General features: G+C 48.0%; 1 protein-coding gene across 8 annotated transcripts in view; it reads right to left on the reverse strand.

Moving 5' to 3' along the window:
* The window catches only part of EVI5 (ecotropic viral integration site 5), a 277,847-nt gene that overhangs the window by 9,503 nt on the left and 244,318 nt on the right, over positions 1 to 24,026 (reverse strand). For all 8 annotated transcript variants that reach the window (XM_075322331.1, XM_075322329.1, XM_075322333.1 and 5 more), the window contains one exon: positions 17,424 to 17,519. In XM_075322331.1, coding sequence (XP_075178446.1) covers positions 17,424 to 17,519 — 96 coding nt within the window. The remainder of the gene's footprint in view (positions 1 to 17,423; positions 17,520 to 24,026) is intronic.

Here is a 24,026-nt window from a genome sequence, read left to right on the forward strand (position 1 = left end):
TTAAGATACAGTCTGTATTGCTGCAAAACTCTCAGTTCTCTTAAAATATGTGCAACATGCAGGCCCGCTTCTGTCACTGAATGAGGTGTAATGTGCAAGTGGAAGCACAGCTAGGACGGTATATTCACACCTCTGTAGTGTGCAGCCACTGAATAATCGTATAGGGGAGCGGGGGTGGAGGCGACTTCTCCGAAGATCCGGTCAGCTGGACATACTATGTATACATAGGCCACTGTATATGACAAGATAATATACAGTAGCCGCAGCCATCTTTTCTTTGGAGAAATAGCGTTACACATTTACATCCATGCATTGTCAGGTTTTCACCATTTGTACATAAGGACTTGGCCAATTAGGAAAAATGGTCAAAATTAGTCCCTGAATATTTATATCCGGTCTATACAGGGGATGTTCCATCCATGTAATTCCCCTCCAGTGGCTGCAGGAAGGTAAATATACAGCTAGCCCCCCACTACTGCTGCTGCAAGGGGTCTCGAGACCTGGATCTGCAGCAATCAGTGAATCATGGTGGTTCGCAGTCTGTTGTATGTGACTAGGTGACCCATTTAACACTGCATTTTGTTTGGAGCAAGTGAGTGGCATTTCTTCAGGATGTGAAATCTAACGAGCGGGGAAATAATAGGAAAATTATGTCTTCCATGCTGTTTCTTCCAAAGTAGTTGATCCAGGTATAAAGTAAAGGGTTTAAAGACATAAAAAAATGGAAGAAGCCATTCCCTAATATTTTATAGGCAGGCACAATTCTCTGCTACATTCACCCTTTTCTTTCCAAATAAAACTAGTATCCGTAATGAAAGCCAATATCCTGTAACTTCTGACAATGGCGGATTTTGGATGTTTTGGGGTTCACTGGGACGGTACCGTTACTCGATTGTTTGTATAATATTGCTATATATAAAGAGGTTATTCAGATAATATATTGGAGAATTTCCTATATAAGCACTGGTAGAGGATTTGTAAATGCTCACATTTATTGTTTGTTCACGGCAGCCATGATGGCCATCTAAGCCGTGCGTGAGGCAAGTGAAGCACTTTAAGCAAAGTTCAATGTTTACCAAGGTACAAATGCCTGAGGATCCATTGCAAACCTCTGTATAATTCATGGCCTGAAGCTAATGTTGCAGGGTTTGGCATAGAGGAGGAGATCTTCTTACCATTTGCATAAGTCTCTATCAAACCAGTCCATTTCAAAATAACTTTCACCAATGGATTAATGACCGAAAACCTGATCAAGTGGTACAGCGCATCCCGAAAGTATCCGATTAGATTTCTACTGAACAGTGGAAAGGTTGACTCAGCTGCCCCCCCAAAAAAAAAATATGTTAGACTAAATAGGACATATCTTCTTGTAAAGGCCTCAATTCACATTGGATGGAAACAAGAAATCAGCCAAGGTTGGCCGACCATCTGAGGGGTATGGGGTGGCCAAGGTTGGCCGGATCAGCCGACCATTTGAGGGGTATGGGGGAAGCCAATGTTTGGCAGGAGAGATCGACCAACTGAGGGGTATGGGGGTGGCCAAGTTTGGGATAATCGGCCAACCGAGGGGGTGGGGGCGGCCAAAGTTATGGGGTGGCCATGATTGGCCGGCCAACTGAGGGTTATGGGGCGGCCAAGGTTGGCAGGATAGGCAGACCATCTGAGTGGTATGGGGCGGCCAACGTTGGCAGGATTGACCGACTATCTGAGGTGTTTGGAGGCCTCCACCTCCTGACAGATGGTGGAGGGGAAAAAAGGATCAGGCAGTGGGGATGTCAATGCCCAATAATTCTGTTTCAAGTGGAGATAACCCTAAGCAAAACTAGTCTGGCAGAGCTGGCTCCTCTCCCGGTTTAAACACAAATTGAGCGCTGATAAGAGATGAACATGAGGTTGACGCTTATTGGCCACCTTTTTCTTTGTTGATGGTAAATCATTAAGATAGACCCTCAATATTTGATTGCTGGGGGTGCGACAATTGGCATCTCGCCAATCAGCTGTTACTGGCGGAGGCCGGAAATTCTTGGATGCTGCCAGAACACAGCAGTTCTGTCGTTTCCAAAGTAGTCAAATGAATATGGGGTGGATCTGCAGCACCCAGCCGCAGACACTACACAAATGGCAAAGCTGCTGTGTTCCGGCAGCATCTGAGAACTTGTCGCCACCACTAGCAAAAGAATAGCGGGAAACCTCTTTAGTTCTACTTTAATTATAGTCACCTCAAAGCCACCTAATGTACAAAAATCAGTAAACAGCTTAACCCCTCAGTGACCACCAATAGTGACCTTTACTGAACTGCGATAAATGTGAGAAGCCTCTCCAGACGGTTGAACATGCAGCAGCTGTCGGCTGTACACTACAGCTGACACCCTGCTGCATCAGTCACGATAAGCATTTGCAAGATAGGCGCTCTTTATACACAGAGCAGTGACTGAAATCACACCAGGGCCACCCCCATAACTGAAAGCCAAACGCTTTCGGGAGGCTTAAACTTAATTTCCTCCCGGCAGTGGGTTTCAATGTACAGGCAGGTTTCACAGACCGGTTAATAGCATTTTTACACGTAACAGGTTCCCTTTAAAGGCTGCCAGTTATGTTGGCCTGGTCAGATGTTAGAAATATTTAGGTAGTAAAAATAACTTATTTCATTCATATTCTGCCTCTTTGCATTAATGCCTGAAAGGGATCTAAACTGTTAACTATAACCTACAAAATAATTAATAAATTCCCTTGACACCAATTAGAAGACCAAAAGAAAAAAAAAAAAAAAAAAGTCTAAAAACAGAAATCAATTGTAATAGAACCAAATTCTAGCAAAGGCAAAAAGAGGATAGCCAGAATAAATTATTAAATCATCAAAACAATTAAAGGGGTTATCCGGCTTCTTTGACTTTTTTTTTTTATTTCCCTATTGGGCTACATTGGGGCAGGTAAGTAGATAGAGACCACTTACCTGCCCTGCTGTCAGCCCCTCTCCCCCGGCTCAGAGCGGTCATGTGACCGCTCCTGCCGCGATTTTGCTGCTTCCGGTCATTGCACGTCTACATGGGCAGGGCCATGTTGACATGCAAATGTGGAACAGCTTGTGCCTCCCTGCTGGGCGACTACAGTGCGAGGAGTCACCGCCCCCTTCCCTGCACCCTCCCACACATTCCCCCCGCACCTCCAGTAACCTCCCCCTGCACTGCTGTGGGGGTCCGTGACCTGGGGGCGGGGCCTGGCGGCAGTTGCCGTAGTGTCAGTTCCAGCACCGGGCCCCCTGCCCAGGATCGCACATTCAAATGTACCGGCATCACAGATCACCGATGCCGGTACATTTGAAAGTGCTGATGAGAAGTCACTGTTCCTCCCGCTGTGTGCGCTCTGCAGCACAGCGGTGACGTCACTACTGTGCTGAAGAGAGCACAGACAGCGGACGAACGTGCAGGAGCGGCGGGGACCGAGGACGGGTGAGTATGTACTCCACATGTGTTCCCGATGGGGATGGGGGGGTTTCAGAGCCATGTGTGTGCGTGTGCAGAGCCATGTGTGTGCGTGTACGGTGCAGAGCCATGCGTGTGCAGAGCCATGTGTACGGTGCAGAGCCATATGTGTGCGTGTGCAGAGCCATGTGTGTACGGTGCAGAGCCATGTGTGTGCGTGTACGGTGCAGAGCCATGTGTGTGCGTGTGCAGAGCCATGTGTGTGCGTGTATGGTGCAGAGCCATGCGTGTGCAGAGCCATGTGTACGGTGCAGAGCCATGTGTGTGCGTGTGCAGAGCCATGTGTGTACGGTGCAGAGCCATGTGTGTGCGTGTGCAGAGCCATGTGTGTGGATGTACGGTGCAGAGCCATGCGTGTGCAGAGCCATGTGTACGGTGCAGAGCCATGTGTGTACGGTGCAGAGCCATGTGTGTGCGTGTACGGTGCAGAGCCATGTGTGTGCGTGTGCAGAGCCATGTGTGTGCGTGTGTAGAGCCATGTGTGCGTGTACGGTGCAGAGTCATGTGTGTGCAGAGCCATGTGTACGGTGCAGAGCCATGTGTGTGCGCGTGTGCAGAGCCATGTGTGTGCGCGTGTGCAGAGCCATGTGTGTGCGCGTGTGCAGAGCCATGTGTGTGCGCGTGTGCAGAGCCATGTGTGCGCGTGTACGGTGCAGAGCCATGTGTGTGCAGAGCCATGTGTGTGCGTGTACGGTGCAGAGCTATGCGTGTGCAGAGCCATGTGTACGGTGCAGAGCCATGTGTGTGCGTGTGCAGAGCCATGTGTGTGCAGAGCCATGTGTGTGCATGTACGGTGCAGAGCCATGCGTGTGCAGAGCCATGTGTACGGTGCAGAGCCATGTGTGTGCGTGTGCAGAGCCATGTGTGTATGGTGCAGAGCCATGTGTGTATGGTGCAGAGCCATGTGTGTGCGTGTGCAGAGCCATGTGTGTGCGTGTACGGTGCAGAGCCATGTGTGTGCGTGTGCAGAGCCATGTGTGTGCGTGTGCAGAGCCATGTGTGTGCGTGTACGGTGCAGAGTCATGCGTGTGCAGAGCCATGTGTACGGTGCAGAGCCATGTGTGTATGGTGCAGAGCCATGTGTGTATGGTGCAGAGCCATGTGTGTGCGTGTGCAGAGCCATGTGTGTGCGTGTACGGTGCAGAGCCATGTGTGTGCGTGTGCAGAGCCATGTGTGTGCGTGTACGGTGCAGAGTCATGTGTGTGCAGAGCCATGTGTACGGTGCAGAGCCATGTGTGTGCGTGTGCAGAGCCATGTGTGTACGGTGCAGAGCCATGTGTGTGCGGTGCAGAGCCATGTGTGTGCGTGTGCAGAGCCATGTGTGTGCGTGTGCAGAGCCATGTGTGTGCGTGTACACAGCAATTATTATTAACAGCAAGGGGTTCGGCGTCTGGGGTCAAGTCCGGTAAACTTTTTTTTACCCCCTCAAGTACAGCTGGACTTGCCAAACCCAAAAAACTGCAGGTTCACCCAGATCTATGACTAATGTCGGACGAACATACCGATGTGGATGGTTATGGCCGACAGTCTACTGTGTATGGGGACACAGGCCAACAGATAGTCGGGAGATTTGTAGATTTCGCATCTCCAATTCGGGACTGTAAATTACATTGTTCTCCTGGAGATAAAGTTGTTGGCCAACATGACAGTCGGCAACTTTCTCATAAAGCACAGGAACACTTGGCCGAACGAGCCTGAGTGTTTATGGCTGACATGTCTGTGTGTCACACGATCAGCCAAAGAACCGTTCGACCACCAGCCATCTATTTTCCACGGCAAGCTTTAGGCCCTGTGCGCACTGGAAAACGCAGGCTTCCGCACCTGCGGAAAAAAAAAAAAAAACGCAAAACATCTGCAGCGAAATCCGTATGCGGCATGTTGCGTATTGGTGCGGATTTAATGTGGAATTGCCGCAGGTTGTTCCCTGCAGGATTTCAAAGTTCTCCTCGCTCCTGCTGTCTGTGGTGCTGAAGTCTCCGGGCAGTGCTTTTGTCCCGCACGGCTGCCTCAGATGCTCTGCTGTTTGCGGGTGAGCTGTGCACTGCATATGCATGAGTCGGCCTGGAAGCAGGAGAGCAGTGTCCGGAGGGAGCCTCACAGGAGAAGGAGAGTATAAGATCAGCGGTGACTTCAGTCAGCTGATGTGCAGTGACAGCAGGAGTTCTCCACCTGTCACTGCAAAGCACATCAGTGAAGTCACCGCTGATCCAGACGGCTCACTTCACTTGTCGCCTGACCCTCACAGTGAGCAGTCATGGTCTATGGCGCTCACTGAGTGCCTGGTGTAGCAGAGCTGGAAGCGTCGTGGGACATCTTGTGGATTACGTCGGACCTGGAGGGCTGCTATTAGGGGTTAATAAAGTGGTGAAAAAGGGGGCTTTTTTGTCTTATTTCAAATAAAGGATTTTTGAGGTGTTTGTGCTTATTTACTTTCATTTACAGTTTAGTCATGAGGGGGTGTCATATAGACGCCTGCCATCACTAAACTAGGACTTAATGTCAGCTATGGGCTGCTGCCATTAACTCCTTCATTACCCCGATTGCCACCGCATCACGGCAACGGGAAGAACCGGGAAAAGTCCAGGACTGTCGCATCTAATGGATGCGGCAAGTCCGGGCGGGCTGCTGGCTGATATTTTTAGGCTGGGGGGCTCCCATAACGTGGGGCTCCCCAGCCTAAGAATACCAGCCCTCAGCTGTGAGGCTTTATCCTGGCTGGTATCAAAGAAGGGAATTTTGTTACTTACCGTAAATTCCTTTTCTTCTAGCTCTTATTGGGAGACCCAGACGATTGGGGTATAGCTACTGCCTCCGGAGGCCACACAAAGCACTACACTAAAAAGTGCAAGGCCCCTCCCCTTCTGGCTATACCCCCCCGTGGTATCACGGGTTCTCCAGTTTTAGTGCCAAAGCAAGAAGGAGGAAAGCCAATAACTGGTTTAAACAAATTAACTCCGAGTAACATCGGAGAACTGAAAAACCGTTCAACATGAACAACATGTGTACCCGCAAACAACAAAAACATCCCGAAGGACAACAGGGCGGGTGCTGGGTCTCCCAATAAGAGCTAGAAGAAAAGGAATTTACGGTAAGTAACAAAATTCCCTTCTTCTTCAGCGCTCTATTGGGAGACCCAGACGATTGGGACGTCCAAAAGCTGTCCCTGGGTGGGTAAAGAAATACCTCATGTTAGGGCTGCAAAACAGCCCTCCCCTACGGGGGTGTCACTGCCGCCTGCAGGACTCTTCTACCTAAGCTGGCATCCGCCGAAGCATAGGTATGCACCTGATAATGCTTGGTGAAAGTGTGCAGACTGGACCAGGTAGCTGCCTGGTACACTTGTTGAGCCGAAGCCTGGTTTCGTAATGCCCAGGACGCACCCACGGCTCTGGTTGAGTGGGCTTTTAGCCCTGAAGGAACCGGAAGCCCCGCAGAACGGTAGGCCTCTAGAATTGGTTCTTTGATCCATCGAGCCAGGGTGGCTTTAGAAGCCTGCAACCCCTTGCGCGGACCAGCGACAAGGACAAAAAGTGCATCGGAACGGCGCATGGACGCCGTGCGGGAAATGTAGAGTCTGAGTGCTCTCACCAGATCTAACAAACGTAAGTCCTTTTCATACCGGTGAACCGGATGAGGACAAAAGGAAGGCAAGGATATATCCTGATTAAGATGAAATGAGGATACGACCTTAGGGAGAAACTCCGGAATGGAGCGCAGCACTACCTTGTCCTGGTGGAACACCAGGAAGGAAGCCTTGGATGACAGAGCTGCCAGCTCAGACACTCGCCGAAGCGATGTGATCGCAACGAGAAACGCCACCTTCTGTGACAGGCGAGAAAGGAAACTTCCTTCAGAGGCTCGAAAGGCGGCTTCTGGAGAGCAACTAATACCCTGTTGAGATCCCATGGATCTAACGGCCGCTTGTACGGGGGTACGATATGACAGACCCCCTGTAGGAACGTGCGCACCTTAGAAAGACGTGCTAGACGCTTCTGAAAAAACACGGATAGTGCCGAGACTTCCCCCTTAAGGAAGCCGAGCGACAAGCCCTTTTCTAACCCCGATTGCAGGAAGGAAAGAAAAGTAGGCAATGCAAATGGCCAGGGAGACACTCCCTGAGCCGAGCACCAGGTTAAGAAAATCTTCCACGTTCTGTGGTAGATCTTAGCAGAGGTGGACTTCCTAGCCTGTTTCATGGTGGCAACGACCCCTTGGGATAATCCTGAAGACGCTAGGATCCAGGACTCAATGGCCACACAGTCAGGTTCAGGGCCGCAGAATTCCGATGGAAAAACGGCCCTTGGGACAGTAAGTCTGGCCAGCCTGGTAGTGACCACGGTCGGCCGACCGTGAGATGCCACAGATCCGGGTACCACGATCTCCTCGGCCAGTCTGGGGCGACGAGTATGACGCGGCTGCAATCGGATCTGATTTTTTGCGCAGTACTCTGGGCAAGAGTGCCAGAGGTGGAAACACATATGTGAGCCGGAACTGCGACCAATCTTGCACTAAGGCGTCTGCCGCCAGAGCTCTGTGATCGCGCGATCGTGCCATAAATGCCGGGACCTTGTTGTTGTGCCGAGACGCCATTAGGTCGACGTCCGGCACCCCCCAGCGGCGACAGATTTCCTGAAACACGTCCGGGTGAAGGGACCATTCCCCTGCGTCCATACCCTGGCGACTGAGGAAGTCTGCTTCCCAGTTTTCTACGCCCGGGATGTGAATTGCGGATATGGTGGATGCTGTGTCCTCCACCCACATGAGGATTCGCCGGACTTCCTGGAAGGCTTGCCGACTGCGCGTCCCTCCTTGGTGGTTGATGTATGCCACCGCTGTGGAGTTGTCCGACTGGATTCGGATCTGCTCTCTTTCTAGCCACTGCTGGAAAGCTAGTAGGGTAAGATACCCTGCCCCTATTTCCAGAACATTGATCTGAAGGGTGGACTCCTGCTGAGTCCACGTCCCCTGAGCCCTGTGGCGGAGACAAACTGCTCCCCACCCTGACAGACTCGTATCTGTCGTGACCACTGCCCAGGATGGGGGTAGGAAGGATCTTCACTGTGACAATGAGGTGGGAATAAGCCACCATTGCAGAGAGTCCTTGGCCGTCTGGGAAAGGGAGACTTTCCTGTCCAGGGAGGTTGACTGCCCGTCCCATTGGCGGAGAATGTCCCCTTGCAGTTGGCGCAGATGAAACTGCGCAAAGGGAACTGCCTCCATGGCTGCCACCATCTTCCCTAGGAAGTGCATGAGGCGCCTTAAGGGGTGCGACTGGCCTTGAAGGAGAGACTGCACCTCTGTTTGCAGTGAACGCTGCTTGTTCAGCGGAAGCTTCACTATCGCTGATAGAGGGTGAACTCCATGCCGAGATACGTTAGTGATTGAGTCGGTGACCGATTTGACCTTGCCAAATTGATGATCCACCCGAAAGTCTGGAGAGTCTCCAGCGCAACATTCAGGCTGCGTTGTCATGCCTCGAGGGAGGGTGCTTTGACGAGTAGATCGTCCAAGTAAGGGATCACCGGGTGTCCCTGAGCGTGCAAGACTGCTACCACTGCTGCCATGACCTTGGTGAACACCCGTGGGGCTGTCGCCAGACCGAATGGCAGAGCTACGAACTGAAGATGGTCGTCTCCTATCACAAAACGTAGAAAACGTTGGTGCTCCGTAGCAATTGGCACGTGGAGATAGGCATCTTTGATGTCTGTTGAGGCAAGGAAGTCTCCTCGAGACATTGAGGTAATGACGGATCGGAGGGATTCCATCCGGAACCGCCTGGCGTTCGCATGCTTATTGAGCAGTTTTAGGTCCAGAACAGGACGGAAGGAGCCGTCCTTTTTTGGAGCCACAAAGAGATTGGAGTACAAACCCTCGCCCTCGTTCCTGAGGGGGGACAGGGATCACCACTCCTTCTGCTCTTAGAGCGTCCACCGCCTGCAGCAGGGCATCTGCTCGGTGGGGAGGTGGGGCCGTTCTGAAGAATGGAGTCGGAGGACGAGAACAGAACACTGTCCTGTGCACGTGAGCACAATGTCCGTCACCCACCGGTCTGTGACCTGTGGCAGCTAAATGTCGCCAAAGGCGGGGGAGTCTGCCATCAACCGCGGATGCGGAGAGAGAGAGAGAGAGCTGAGAGTCATGAGGAGACCGCCTTGGTAGCGGTTCCTCCAGCTGCCTTCCTTGGGCGTGATTGAGCCCGGCCGGAATCTGAGCCCGTCTGAGGTTTTGTAGCCCTTTTGCACGAGGACAATTGGGACCTGCCCGAGCTTGGGAAGGACCGAAACCTCGACTGTACTCTTAGGACAGCATTAATAGGGTAAGTCGCAGTGCAGACATTGCGGAGTTACGGACGCCTCTGCGGTACAGATGTACATGTGCTCAAGGCCAGCTGCGCAAGAACAGCTGAAAAGGTTAGGTTGCCTATACGGCTGTGAATGCCGGAGCAACCGACACGCCGATAGCCTCCTAGACAGATTTCAACCAGAGTCCATCTGTCTGTGAATGGCATCTTTAAGTGAAGCCCCATCTCCAGTGCAACTATGGCTCTAGACGCAAGCCTGGAGATTGGAGAATCCACCTTTGGACCCTGGGTCCAGCGCTTGACCACGTCAGGGGAAAAGGGATAACGTGTATCTTAAAAACGTTTGGAGAAGACGCTTATCTGGTAAGCGTGGTGTTTCTGGACTGCTTCTCTGAAGTCAGCGTGGCCAGAAAAATACTCAATATCCGTTTGAGATACTGAAAAGGGACTTCTCCTGCTGTGAAGCTGACTCCTCCACTGGGGGAGCTGAGGGAGAAAAATCCAACCTTCCATTGATGGACGCTATAGGATCATTCCGTATGGCGTTACCATCCGGTGTATTCGGATTGATAGCGATGTCAGGATCAAAGTCCTGGAGAGCTGCCTTATCATACAGAGAGTCCTCCTGGGACCCCCCCGTTCCAAATGAGGTTGGTCAGGAAGATTGCCCATGGCCTGTCTGGACTGCAAGTCTCTATCTTATGACAATATATCTGTCGAAACTGCAACTCCGTCCCTGTCCTTGGACAGGGATGACAGGTGGTTTCTTTGGCCACGACTAGTAGAGACCCCGGCAGACGAAGTGCTAGAGACCCCGGCAGACGAAGTGCTACAGGGGAGCATGCACACAATGGGACGGTGTCATGAACAGCATCCCATGTAGTAAAAAACAGCACTGAAAATCTGTGTTGCTTTTTTGCCGCTGCCGACTAGCCATCTAGAAGTATATAGCCAAGAATGGTGACCGTACAGTGCAATGTATAGCATACAAGCATAAAGTACAAATGAACACTGCAGCACAAGCAATACAAGCAGCATAGAAGCCTGTGCCCTGGCACCTCTGCTCTTCTGCTGCTGTAGACTAGTCATCTAGGGGAATATAGCCCAGAAGAGTGACCATACAGTGCAATGTATAGCATACAAGCACAAGTACAAATGCACACTGCAGCCCATGCAATACAAGCAGCATAGAAAAAAACCTGTGCCCCAGCACCCTTGGTTTTCTGCTGCTGTAGTCTAGCCATTCCAGGAGAATATAGCTAAGACTAGCGACTGTACAGTGCAGTGTATAGCATACAAGCATAAACACAAATGAACACTTCAGTACGTGCAATACAAGCAGCCTAGAAAGCCTGTGCCTTAGCACACCTGCTTTCCTGCTGCTGATGTGTCGCTCTCCAAGCGGGCATATAGCGACCTATGCAGTTAAAAAACACATGTACACACTGCAGTATATATTGGGGTCAGCACTATGTGTGCCGCTTACCGCCCGCCTATAAGCGGGTGTATGGTCGCCACCGTCCTGCCTGGTTGCCGAAAGTCCGAGCTCGGACTGCAGTAATGGCTGCCGGCGTCTTCCCCAGCTCGTGTGAGGAGGGGCGGGCCGTGGGCGTGCCCCAAGTCAGAGCGGGAATCCGGCGTCCGACAGTGTGCAGTGAGAGGGCTGGAGCATGTAAAAAGGCTCCAGCCCTCGGCGCTGCTGATTGCTCAGCGTCTGTCCCCTTCCCTGAGTGACAGGGAGGGGGCGGGAACGAAGCGGCACTAGGCCGCAGAAGCCGGGGACTGGATTTATAAGCGCCGCCGCCGTAAAAGCGCGGTCGGCGCCCAGTCCCCGGCGAACTACAAGTCCCAGCCGCGCCGCCGCTCCCGGAGCGTCCGGCGCGGTAGTTCCCAATACACAAAGTCACTCAGCAAAGCTGCAGTGACTGTAACCCTTTACTGTCCCCGGCGCACTAGCACACCCAGCAAGTCTGGAGTGTGCTGTGCCTGTGTGTACGGGGACACAGAGTACCTGTAATGGTGCAGGGCCATGTCCCTGAACGGTACTCCAGCTCCGTATCCAGCAGGTTCAAATGGGTCTGTGGATGGAGCCCGGCGTCAGAGCTTTGAGGCCGGCAGGATCCCACTTCCTCAGAGCCCCCCAGGGGGATGTGGAAGGAAAGCAGCATGTGAGCTCCAGCCTCCGTACCAGCAATAGGTACCTCAACCTTACAACAACACCATCAACGGGTGAGAAGGGAGCATGCTGGGGGCCCTATATGGGCCCTCTTTTCTTCCATCCGAAATAGTCAGCAGCTACTGCTGACTAAAATCTGTGGAGCTATGCATGGATGTCTGACCTCCTTCGCACAAAGCTTGAAAACTGGAGAACCCGTGATACCACGGGGGGGTATAGCCAGAAGGGGAGGGGCCTTGCACTTTTTAGTGTAGTGCTTTGTGTGGCCTCCGGAGGCAGTAGCTATACCCCAATCGTCTGGGTCTCCCAATAGAGCGCTGAAGAAATTGGGGGGAACCGCATGCAGTTTTTTTAATTATTTTTTTTACTGTACGCTATAGGACCTGCCCACCGGCGGCTGTGATTGGTTGTACTGAGACAGCTGTCACTCAGCGTGGGGGCGTGTCTGCCTGCAACCAATCACAGCCACTGGTGAGCAGGGAAGGCGTGAATAAGAGATTGAATAATGAGCCAGCTCTGGAAGATGAAAGAGCTGCCGCGGGAGCAGTGCGACAACCGCCCGTTCATCGGTGAGTATGAAGCGCTTGCTCCTACCCCTTTGGGACAGATTCTGTTCCCCATAAACTTTATATGGGTAGCAGCATCTGGCCAGATACCGGGGATCAATCCTCCGCCGACCCAGAGTCAGCGGGCGGGTGATTGATCTGCCAGCCCTCGAAACCGCAGGGACCTGCGGAAAAGGCAGGGCAGTGATGAACATATGTTTGAAAACGCGAAATACTGCAGGGAATAACGCAGGAAAACACAATGAACCGCCCAGAATTTGCTACCTGCGTTATTCCATGTGGGATTTCACGATTACATTGCAGTCAATGGAGTGAAATGCCGCAGGGACCTGCGGAAAGAAGTGACATGCAATTGTTTTTGCTGCAGGAATCCCGCAGCAAAACATGCAGCTGTCAAAATCTGCATAGTGCGCACAGCATTTTGTCTTCCATAGGACTTGCTGGTGAATCACTGCAGAGATGTTATGAACATAACATGCAGCGAAACATGCAGCAAAACCGCGGCAAAAACCAGCAAGTGCGCACAGGGCCTAAGACTCCAGCAAGGTTAGACTAAGGGGTTCAGATGAGTGGTCACATACTGGCCTCACTATAGTGCCATTGCAGGTATGCATTTGCTCCAAGTAATAATTAGCAGATAACATGACCTGGCTGAGAAGACTGAAAACATAAACCACTACCTGGTCCCATGCATACAGTGTGCGCTCTTGGGAAATACTACGTGACCAGAGTAATTATCACAGCCCCACAGTGATGCCTTATTGAGTAACGCAGTCAATGAGGTGAACGGTTACAGGAGTTATATAACATTTATGTACAAATCTACTTTCTAATTCAGTGTTTAACTGACATTAGGCAAGTATCCTTTTTTTTTTGCAATCTCGGTCATACCAGCACAACGCACAAACTTTCTCCACAACGGTAAGTAACCACAAATCTGCACATGTGCTTTAGGCAAAACAGCACGAGTTTCACATAAACCTCAACAGGGATTGAAGCTAAAGGCAAACAGCATCGTACAAACAATTGCTCTAAAAAGCTCTCCAGAGAATCAGCCAAACTGTTATTTTATTGTTATTTATCTAGTCAGGTGTGAAGATGTGCGGGAAACGAGAGTCACCGGAGACTCACATTCCAGAAATCACCTCTATTTATCAATAAGGCAAAGGTCAGCGCGAGGGGAGGTCAGCGCGAGGGGAGGTCAGCGCGAGGGGAGGTCAGCGCGAGGGGAGGTCAGCGCGAGTGTGCAACGGAGCGCACAGAGACAATTGTTGTTAGCATATGCGCTAGTCCAGATGAGACATTTTCCATAGAAACCTCAGGTGCATGTGGGAAAGATCGCCATAAGCTGGAACACACTAGTCATGTAATCTGCATTCAGCTCCTGCACCCGTAGGAGCACACACAATAAATCTGCTCCTGTTTAACTGGTCAAGCCCCAGCTCTGCCCATTTTATAGTAGCTGGGGAAAACTGGTGTGAAAACAACAAAAGTTGCAAAGTTTTGGTGCAACTCTGAGTTGCGCCCAAATGTTGTGACTATTCAAAGCAATTTACGCCAGAATTCTGGGGAAATGGCTTTAATGAATGGGGATCAGCCTGTCTTAGGTTTCATCTGTTTTACACAGATCCCCACAGACTTTAAAGGGAATCTCTCACATGGGTTTTGCCACCTAATCTGAGAGCAGCATAATGTAGAGACCGAGATCCTGATTCCAGTGACGTGTCACTTTGTGGGCTGCTTAGTGTAGTTTCGATAAAATCAGTTTAATCAGCAGTAGATCATCATCAGAGGACTACTTGATATGCTGCAGGTAGTCCAGCATATTCATAATCTCTGTATAACTGCTAGATCTGCAGCAGAGAAAACATTGATTTTATCAAAATGACAGCAAACAGCTCAGTAAATGACACATTGCTGGAACAAGAGTGTTGCTATATTATGCTGCTCTCAAATGGGGGGAGCAAAAACCTGGTGACAGATTCCCTTGAAATGACCAAATCTAAGCCGCACAACAGATGAGAATAAGTCACACCGAGTCTCACAGACAGGAGACACTGATCAGATTTTAAAAGGGATGCATGTATAGGTCAGACATAGAAAAATGTCCCACATGTCCCACGGAGGAGGATACCACTTTATTAAAAATAAAATTTTACATTTACCTGCGGAATACAAATTATTAATATTAAAATATTATATATATATATTATATTATACACACACACACACACAAATACATACACACATACATACACAAACAAGACAATACTTGCTGGAGGAGAAAACGTCTATTTTGCACTAATAAGGCGCTTTATTTTCTGCACATGCCAAACATAGGGATTCTTAAAAGGTTTTGTAAAGCTTAATTTTTTTAAGAAAGTGACAGTTCCTCTTTAAGAGCACGTGCATGTGTTAAGTATTTGGTGTAATTTCTGCATCTTTTTGGCATGAAAAATGCAGAGGAAAAGAAGTGTCCATGCATTTTCAGTACTTTTTTTCCCCACTCAATTAGTATGAGTGAAATCTACAGCAAAAACTCTGAAAGAATTGACAAGCTGCAGATTTAAATCTGCACCAAATCTACAAGGAATAAATATTCATGTGCATGAGACTTTAGGATTCTCATTTCACTTTGCTGTCATCAGGAAATTATGACAAATTTGCGCAAAGTCCCCCCACGCAACAAATCTGCAACATGTCAACAGACCCTTAAGCGGGCTTTACACGCTATGACATCGCTAGCACTTGCTAGCGATATCGAGCATGTAAGTACCCGCCCCCATCGTGCAAGCGAAATCGTGTGATCGCTGCCGCAGCGAACATTATCGCTACGGCAGCGTCACACGTATTTACCTGGTCGGCGGCGGCGCTGTGACTGCCGAACAATCCCTCCCTCAAGGGGGAGGGACGTTCGGCATCACAGCGACGTCACCGTGACATCACTAAGTGGCCGGCCAATCAAAGCGGAGGGGCGGAGCTGAGCGTGATGTAAACATCCCGCCCACCTCTTCCTTCCGCATTGTGGCCGGTGGCAGGTAAGGAGACGTTCCTCGCTCCTGCGGTGTCACACGGAGCGATGTGTGCTGCCGCAGTAGCGACGAACCACAACGAAAAACAACCCTTACCGATTTTTGAGTTTGGGACGACCTCTCCATGGTGAACGATTTTCACCATTTTTGAGGTCGCTTAAGGTCGCAGGTACGTGTCACATGCTGCGATATCGTTAATGACGCCGGATGTGCGTCACTAACAACGTGACCCCGACGATAAAACATTGACGATATCGTAGCGTGTAAAGCCCCCTTTAGAGTCTAATTCTGCCGCACTTATTTTGCAGAGATATTCACATTTGTTGTTTTCGGAGCGCATGTGAAATCTCAGCTTGTAGGCCAACCGGATGTCTCTTCAGAGTCTTCTCCGGGAGAATGCGGCTTCAACCTTTAATCCCCAGATGCTGCCAATCAAAGCATTCTCCTGGAGAAGACTCCGAAGAGACACCCGGTTGGCCTACAAGCAGAGATTTCACATACAGTGCTTCAAACAGGAATACCGCTGTAATGGAGCACGCAGTGCAAAATGGAAAAAGAAAAAAAAAGTGTGGCAGAATCAGTAGAGTTCAGGGATTTTTACAAGGTATTTAACAATTTATTTTTGAGCAAATTAAAGGTCCTGTTTAACGTAATGTGAACATGGGCTGTGGTGTATTAGGAACACTAATAAAACTAAAGGGTGTAAAATCAGTACAGTGTATGATTTCTAGCAGTATCTTAGCAATACCTGTGTAATTGATCACATTTAAGCCACTTTCACACAGCAGTATTTAGGTCAGTATTTGCACCAGTATTTCTAAGCCAAAATCAAGTGGAGAGTCCAAACAGCAGAAATGCAAAGGTTTCATTTAAACTAATACCAATGCATACTTCCTGGTGAAGTTGAAAATACCAATATTGTGATGCCAATGCTGGTTTGAAAATATATATGAATTATTAAGTAATGTTGCACACAAAAGCAGCAGCAAAGTCTACGAGCAAGTCTACAGGACCAGTCAAATCTTTTTCCAGGGAGAGAGAATACGCTCAGATTTCAGAATGTAAACTATAAAAACAATTAAATTTATTTCTGAGACTTTATGAGGCTGGTGTACTAATAATAATTATAATAAAAAAAGCTAAATCAGAATGGCTTTATAATTAAAGTTTACCTTGACTAATGTTAAAATCATTTTAAAATCAGAGTTATGCAACGATTAGGGCTACATGGATTTTCAAAGTACATACGCCAGCCTCATCAGGTTTAAGATGTATCTAGTATGAAGTCTGCATAGTAAAATCTGGACACAGATCCGCTTTAAAAATCCTATTTTTCAACTGTTTATTAAAGGGAATCGGTCACCAGGTTTTTTCTCCCCATCTGAAAGCACCATAACAGAGACCCTGATTCCAGCGATGTGTCACTTACTGAGCTATTTGCTGTCATTTTGATAAAATCAATGTTTTCTCTGCTGCAGATCTACAGAGCTCATGAATATGCTGGACTACCTGCATCACACCAAATAGTCCTCTAATGATAATCTCCTGCCCATTAAACAGTGATTTTAGCAAAACTGCACTAAGCAGCCCAGTAAGTGGCACATAACTGGAATCAGGGTCTCTGTCTCTACATTATGCTGATCTCAGATTAGGTGGCAAAAACCTGGTAACAGGTTCCCTTTAAATGTGTAGTGAAGAATTTTCTATACAAACTGATCTGAAAAAAATAAATAAATAAAATGTAAACAGTGGTACAACTGGTAATACATATACTGCAGGTAGACAGCGTCCTGGCCTTACAACACATTGCTACCTGCACGGAGGGTGAGGGTGTTTAGCAAGAAGCAGTTTCTATAGACACTTACCTCCTGTTTCATTTCTTCAATTTGATCTTTTAACTCACGAATATACTGGCTGGAGTCGGAGTTGTTGAGTTGTCCTTGAATTTTACCTTCTTCTTTCTATATAAAAGAATACAAAAAGCAAAAAAAACAGGAAAAAGATGGTTCAGTGGTCTGCCAACGAAGCACACCGCGGCAAGTCAGCTATGCATAAACAATGACCGAGGAGCATGACTGAGTAACACTTATAAAACTGAAATAGCAATTCCTTTAAGGCTTTGGCTCCTTTAAGACTGATTGTAAATGTAGAAAAAGGAAAACTGACCTCACCGTGTGAGACTACAACCGGAAACATGGTGATATATCACAAGGAAAGGAAGCTGGATTTTTCTTGTATGAATCTCTGCTGCATAACGTGTTTATTTTCTTAAGAATGACTGTAGTTCAAAAACGTGCACTGCCTGCAGCGGTCAATCATATTTACAGGGGTTCACTGCAATCGTTCCTAACCAGGTAGCCACAACATTAGGTCTGGTATTGTACATTAAGTCCACATCCTTTGGTCCCTCCAGTCACAATTAGTGATGGGCGGACCCAGACTGTAAAAGTCCGGATCCACACGATTTCTAACGTACTTGAGTGACGGCATCGGTCCCGGAATTCACATCTAGTGATCCGGGTCCGGTAACTCTGGTGGTAAAAATAAATAAATAATATAAAGAAAATAAGAATGAAGCAAGTGCTTACTACTTAGAGGCACCGGTGCGGCAGTAACTGCTTCCGGGCCACTCCTTCGACGGCCGCTCATTATTGCTTATCCATATGCACAGATTTCCCCATGCAGAGGCCATCCTGGCGTGTGAGATTGGTTGCAGTCAGACTCTCCCCCAGCCTGTATGACAGCATCTAACTGCAACCAATCACAAACGCTGTCTGCGGGTCACTGGGTGGGCGGGGGAAGCAGTGAATATGGATGAGTAATAATGAGCAGTCCTGGAAAAAAAAAAAAATATGAGTGGCCGAGGGAACAGTCACAGCTGTGTGGGGACATTTGCTCCAATCACCTATCCTTTCTACCACTGGATTCTGGTCCCCATAGACTTATATGGGGACTGGGGTCCGGCCAGATATTTGGCCTGGAACTGGAATTTTTTTTTTTTTTTTTTAAAATCCGGTTAGATCCACCGGTCACGTTTTATCTGTGAGTCCGCCCATCACTAGTTATATCAATTGGTTCTATGATCGCAACTGTAAAAAGGGATACAGCAGGTCAGCAGAATAAGCTGGGTTTTAGTTGATCATATAATGTGTATGTAGTGCCTCCAAACTATCCCGATAGCATCATGTCAATGCCCAATCCTTTTGTGGTTTACGGGTATATGCACAAAGAATTTATTCAGGCAGACTCTGCCAGGCCCCCACCTGAGAAAGAGCTGCAAATGCGCAGCAAAAAACAAAAAATAGTTCACAGAAATTACACAAAGACACTGCTGTGTGCACCTGTTCAGTCCTATGGTCACTTTTTTTTTTTCATGCTAAAGAAACCTTGAAATGAATAAATTAGGCGGCCCCGCTCACCCTTCGAAAGGCCGGCCCCGCTCACCCTTCGAAAGGCCGGCCCCGCTCACCCTTCGAAAGGCCGGCCCCGCTCACCCTTCGAAAGGCCGGCCCCGCTCACCCTTCGAAAGGCCGGCCCCGCTCACCCTTCGAAAGGGCGGCCCCGCTCACCCTTCGAAAGGGCGGCCCCGCTCACCCTTCGAAAGGGCGGCCCCGCTCACCCTTCGAAAAGGCGGCCCCGCTCACCCTTCGAAAAGGCGGCCCCGCTCACCCTTCGGAAGGCGGCCCCGCTCACCCTTCGGAAGGCGGCCCCGCTCACCCTTCAGGCGACTTTTGAAAAAGCCATCTCTACATGCTTGACAACAACAGCAAAATCTTCAGAGAAGCAGCATCGGCACAGGCTTCTTCCACAAGAGACTTTAACTAGAAAAACATTGGAAGATCTTAAAAAAAACATATTTCCACATATGCTTAATGAGGTTAGCGGGCATACGGGGTGTCTGGCAACAGCAACTTCTTTCCTTCTCCCTATATAAATACATACATACATACATACATACATACATTCTTGGCTGGACTGAATGTGCATGTGTATATGGTGGTCAGGAGCAATAACTATAAATTCAGCTGTCACTTAACTGCGGGCGACTTTACTTAAACCATTGTAACTTGAAAACGCTATGGAAATGTAAGCATTTACTCCAAAGATCAAAAAGTAAAAACAAAAAAAAAAAAAAAAAAATATGAAAAATTACAGGCAAATGCAGAAATAACTGACTTGACTAAGTTGAGGACAGGGGGATTCTTTAGTGTCCGGTATAGAATATCGCTCACCCTAGCACATATAGGGCTGTACGGCCGAGACGCTACTAGATGACCAATCAGTGTAAGATGTTTTATAGGCCAGATGATAGAGCCAAATGCTTCAAGCCCTATCTAATCCCATCAGAAAAAGAAAATCATCAGGGGTGGCCACTTTATGAAAAGGAACTAATGAAAAACAAAAATAAACAAAACAACTCATGGGAATATTACAAACATTAAGAAACTTTACTCATGTAATTCTACAATAAAGAACTAAAGTATTACAAAAAACTACTCCACCCTTTTCGAAGGAAGGACTCAGCTTTTTTACAAATCCATTTTGTAGCAATGACATTACATGTCACAAGTGTCCCATGAGAGAACGTTCCCTTCTTATGTGAATTTTCAGTGTAGAGACATTTGTGGCTCATCAATCTTCTAGTCATTTCCCAATATTTTCATGAGAAAGTAAAGTGAGCCACAAGTCTTTTCCACATATGCGTTTTATCAGAGGCCATCAGTTAACAGACTTCCTTCATAGACAGGTGCAAGCCACAAGGCGAGAGAATTTGGCAGGTAGGGCCGCTCCTGCAGAGGGATGCCCGCTCTGCACTTCTGGAGTAGGTTACCCATCTGCTGTCAGAGAGGGTACGGAGACAAGTAACCGCACTTTTGTGGCATGGGGGAGTAAGGGGCTGTGCTTTTCTCAAGGCTGGGACTGACATAGAAATATTAAAATACTTTTAAATTAAAATCTGGTGGGTGTAGAAAAAAAAAAAAAAAAAACAAGGACAAAAAAGCTGAATGATTAAAATGAGACTATATGTTCTCTATATATCAGCTGATGCTACATTAAAATTAAATGGTGAGAGCACAAGTAGCACTGGAATCTGCATATGTAGTGCTCATGCACTGGCACATTCTTTCTGCTTGGATAGCCAACGACCCCTGGTTATCCTGCAGTTTTTTGAGGGTCTGCCACAAAAGGTGATCTACTGCACGTGTGGTGGATCTGTCCATGGGGATCTCGCTTCTGCTCATAAGTGTTCACTTCCTGCCAGTAAAATCATCCATACTTCCCTTATTCAAAACCATGGGAAACTTTGCTGTGTCACAAAGCATCCACACTCACTTCACCTGGTACAGACTGCTTTTCTCTTAAAAGCAAAATGATAGGAAAAGTAAATGATAGTCTATGATTGGAAATAGATGCATATATCATTATTAGTGATGAGCGAGCACTACCATGCCCTGGTGATCGGTACTAGTACCTAGTGATGAATGAGCACTACCATGCTCCGTACTCACAACTAGTGATGAGCGAGCACTACCATTGCTTGGGTGCTCTGCATTCGGAACTAGTGATGAGTGAGCACTACCAAGCTCGGGTGCTCTGTACTAGTAACTAGTGATGAGTGAGCACTACCATGCTCGGGTGCTCTGTACTAGTAACTAGTGATGAGTGAGCACTACCAAGCTCGGGTGCTCTGTATTAGTAACTAGCGATGAGTAGGCACTACCAAGCTCGGGTGCTCTGTACTAGTAACTAGTGATCAGTGGGCACTACCAAGCTCGGGTGCTCTGTACTAGTAACTAGTGATGAGTGAGCACTACCAAGCTCGGGTGCTCTGTATTAGTAACTAGCGATGAGTAGGCACTACCAAGCTCGGGTGCTCTGTACTAGTAACTAGTGATGAGTGAGCACTACCATGCTCGGGTGCTCTGTACTAGTAACTAGTGATGAGTGAGCACTACCAAGCTCGGGTGCTCTGTATTAGTAACTAGCGATGAGTAGGCACTACCAAGCTCGGGTGCTCTGTACTAGTAACTAGTGATCAGTGGGCACTACCAAGCTCGGGTGCTCTGTACTAGTAACTAGCGATGAGTAGGCACTACCAAGCTCGGGTGCTCTGTACTAGTAACTAGTGATGAGTGAGCACTACCAAGCTCTGGTGCTCTGTACTAGTAACTAGTGATCAGTGGGCACTACCAAGCTCGGGTGCTCTGTACTAGTAACTAGCGATGAGTAGGCACTACCAAGCTCGGGTGCTCTGTACTAGTAACTAGCGATGAGTAGGCACTACCAAGCTCGGGTGCTCTGTATTAGTAACTAGTGATCAGTGGGCACTACCAAGCTCGGGTGCTCTGTACTAGTAACTAGCGATGAGTAGGCACTACCAAGCTCGGGTGCTCTGTACTAGTAACTAGCGATGAGTAGGCACTACCAAGCTCGGGTGCTCTGTATTAGTAACTAGTGATCAGTGGGCACTACCAAGCTCGGGTGCTCTGTACTAGTAACTAGCGATGAGTAGGCACTACCAAACTCGGGTGCTTGGTACACGTAACGAGCAGTTGGTGTTCAAAAAGTGCCACTCAAGTAACAGAATATAATGGAAGTCAATAGAAGAGTTCCTGGAAAAATGCTCAAGTTTCCCATTGATGTCCTTTATACTTGGGACATGAGTCTCGTTATGAGTACCAAGCACGGTAGTGCTCGCTCATCACTAACCATTACCAGTATTCCTAGGCCATGTAGATATTTATGATGAATGAGAAAATTACGTGTGTCACCAATGACACTCGGGTTGAGTTTTTCAAAATTTAGGACCCATTGATAACATACGCTCATCTACACCGGTCAACGGCTAATCTATCCTTTGATTAATATTCTACCATATCACATGTGTAACAACTCTTGCGTTCCATCATTCTCATTTTTTCTGTGCCTCTTCCCTTCCTGATCCCTCTTCTCAACCAAACACTTTTTTTTAAAAATATTTTTACAGAACAACCTATTCGTTATATATCAAGTTTTATACTTGGTTAAATTGACCCAAAAAAAAGCTAGAAAGAGAAATTTTAATAGTGGGGTCATTTCATATTCAAATTACTGTTTTTCAAAATCCATCAACCACAAAAAAAAAAAGCATACCCGACTGGGGGTGTGTGGGGGTGTGTGGAAAAATACAAAAAACCCCCCAAAAACAACAAAGAACCCCCCACCGCCACCACAAATCGGGAAAACAACCTTTAACCCCTTCATGACCTTGCCATTTTCTGCTATTTGCAATACCTCAATTTGTCCTGGCACCTGGATATCAGCATAAGGGCCAAATCCACAACCCATCCCTGCCTAATCATTGCTTGGAGTTTATCACAATTTCTGAGTTTTCATTTGTCTCACTGCTTTTTGGGAGGATTGACTACAGGTTTGTTATTTCATGAAGATCTGGGGAGTTTCCTGCCTTTGAACCCAAACTTTCAAGTTTTGGTTCACAAAGATAGTCATCACTTTTGCCTTATGGTCTCCATCAAGTTGGATAAAGAATTGTTCCATCACCTAATTGCTCCTGGGTGGTTGTGATTAAGTTGCTCTGGAAAATGTTTAGCTCCAATTATTTATTCATGGCAATGTTCTTAGGCAAAATTGTGAGTGATTCCCTCCATGGATGAAAGCAACCCCACACATGAATGGTCTCTGGAGGCTTTACTGTTGCCCTCACCTTTTTCTCTCTGGGCAATCATTCTTCTCGATTTCTCAGTCTGATGGGGGCTTCATCAGATAAAATAATTGTAGTCCAAGCCCTGTATCTCCTGCAGTCTCAAAAAACCTTCATGCCTTGGGGCACATATGTGCGGGCAATCATGGTGGCTCAGTGGTTAGCACATTAGCCTTGAAGTGCTGGATTCCTAAGCCAAATCCCACCAAAAGAGCATCTGCAAGGAGTCTGTATATTCTCTCCCAGTTTGTGTGGGTTTTGTCTTGGTTCTAAGATTTCCTCCCACACTGAAGACATACTTCTAGGAAATTTAGATTGAAAGGCCCACTGAAGAGAGAAGTTCTGCAGAATACGATGGTGCTATATTAAAGTAAACTATTGTAATATTTAAAATGAACTGACAATTGCCTGCTGCCATTCTTGAGCAAGCTCTGCACTGGTGTTAAAGGGAACCAGTCACCACTTTTTCGGCCTAGAAGCTAAGGCCACCACCACCGGGCTCTTATATACAGCATTCTAACATGCTGTATACAAGAGCCCAGGCCGGGGGTATAACATAAAAAACACTTTATAATACTTACCTAATGGTCGCGCTGTGGGCCTAAAAAGGAGTCTCCGTAGTCCGGTGCCGGCGCCTCTTCTTTTGGCCATCTTCGTCCTCTTTCTGAAGCCTGGGTGCATGACGCGGCTACGATCAAAGTGCGCCTGCTCAGGACCTGAATGCCGGTGATTGTGGATGACGTCAGATCCATCATGCACCGCGGCT

Source organism: Anomaloglossus baeobatrachus, chromosome 8 (assembly GCF_048569485.1).
Source record: "Anomaloglossus baeobatrachus isolate aAnoBae1 chromosome 8, aAnoBae1.hap1, whole genome shotgun sequence".
Classification (NCBI taxonomy): Eukaryota; Metazoa; Chordata; class Amphibia; order Anura; family Aromobatidae; genus Anomaloglossus; species Anomaloglossus baeobatrachus.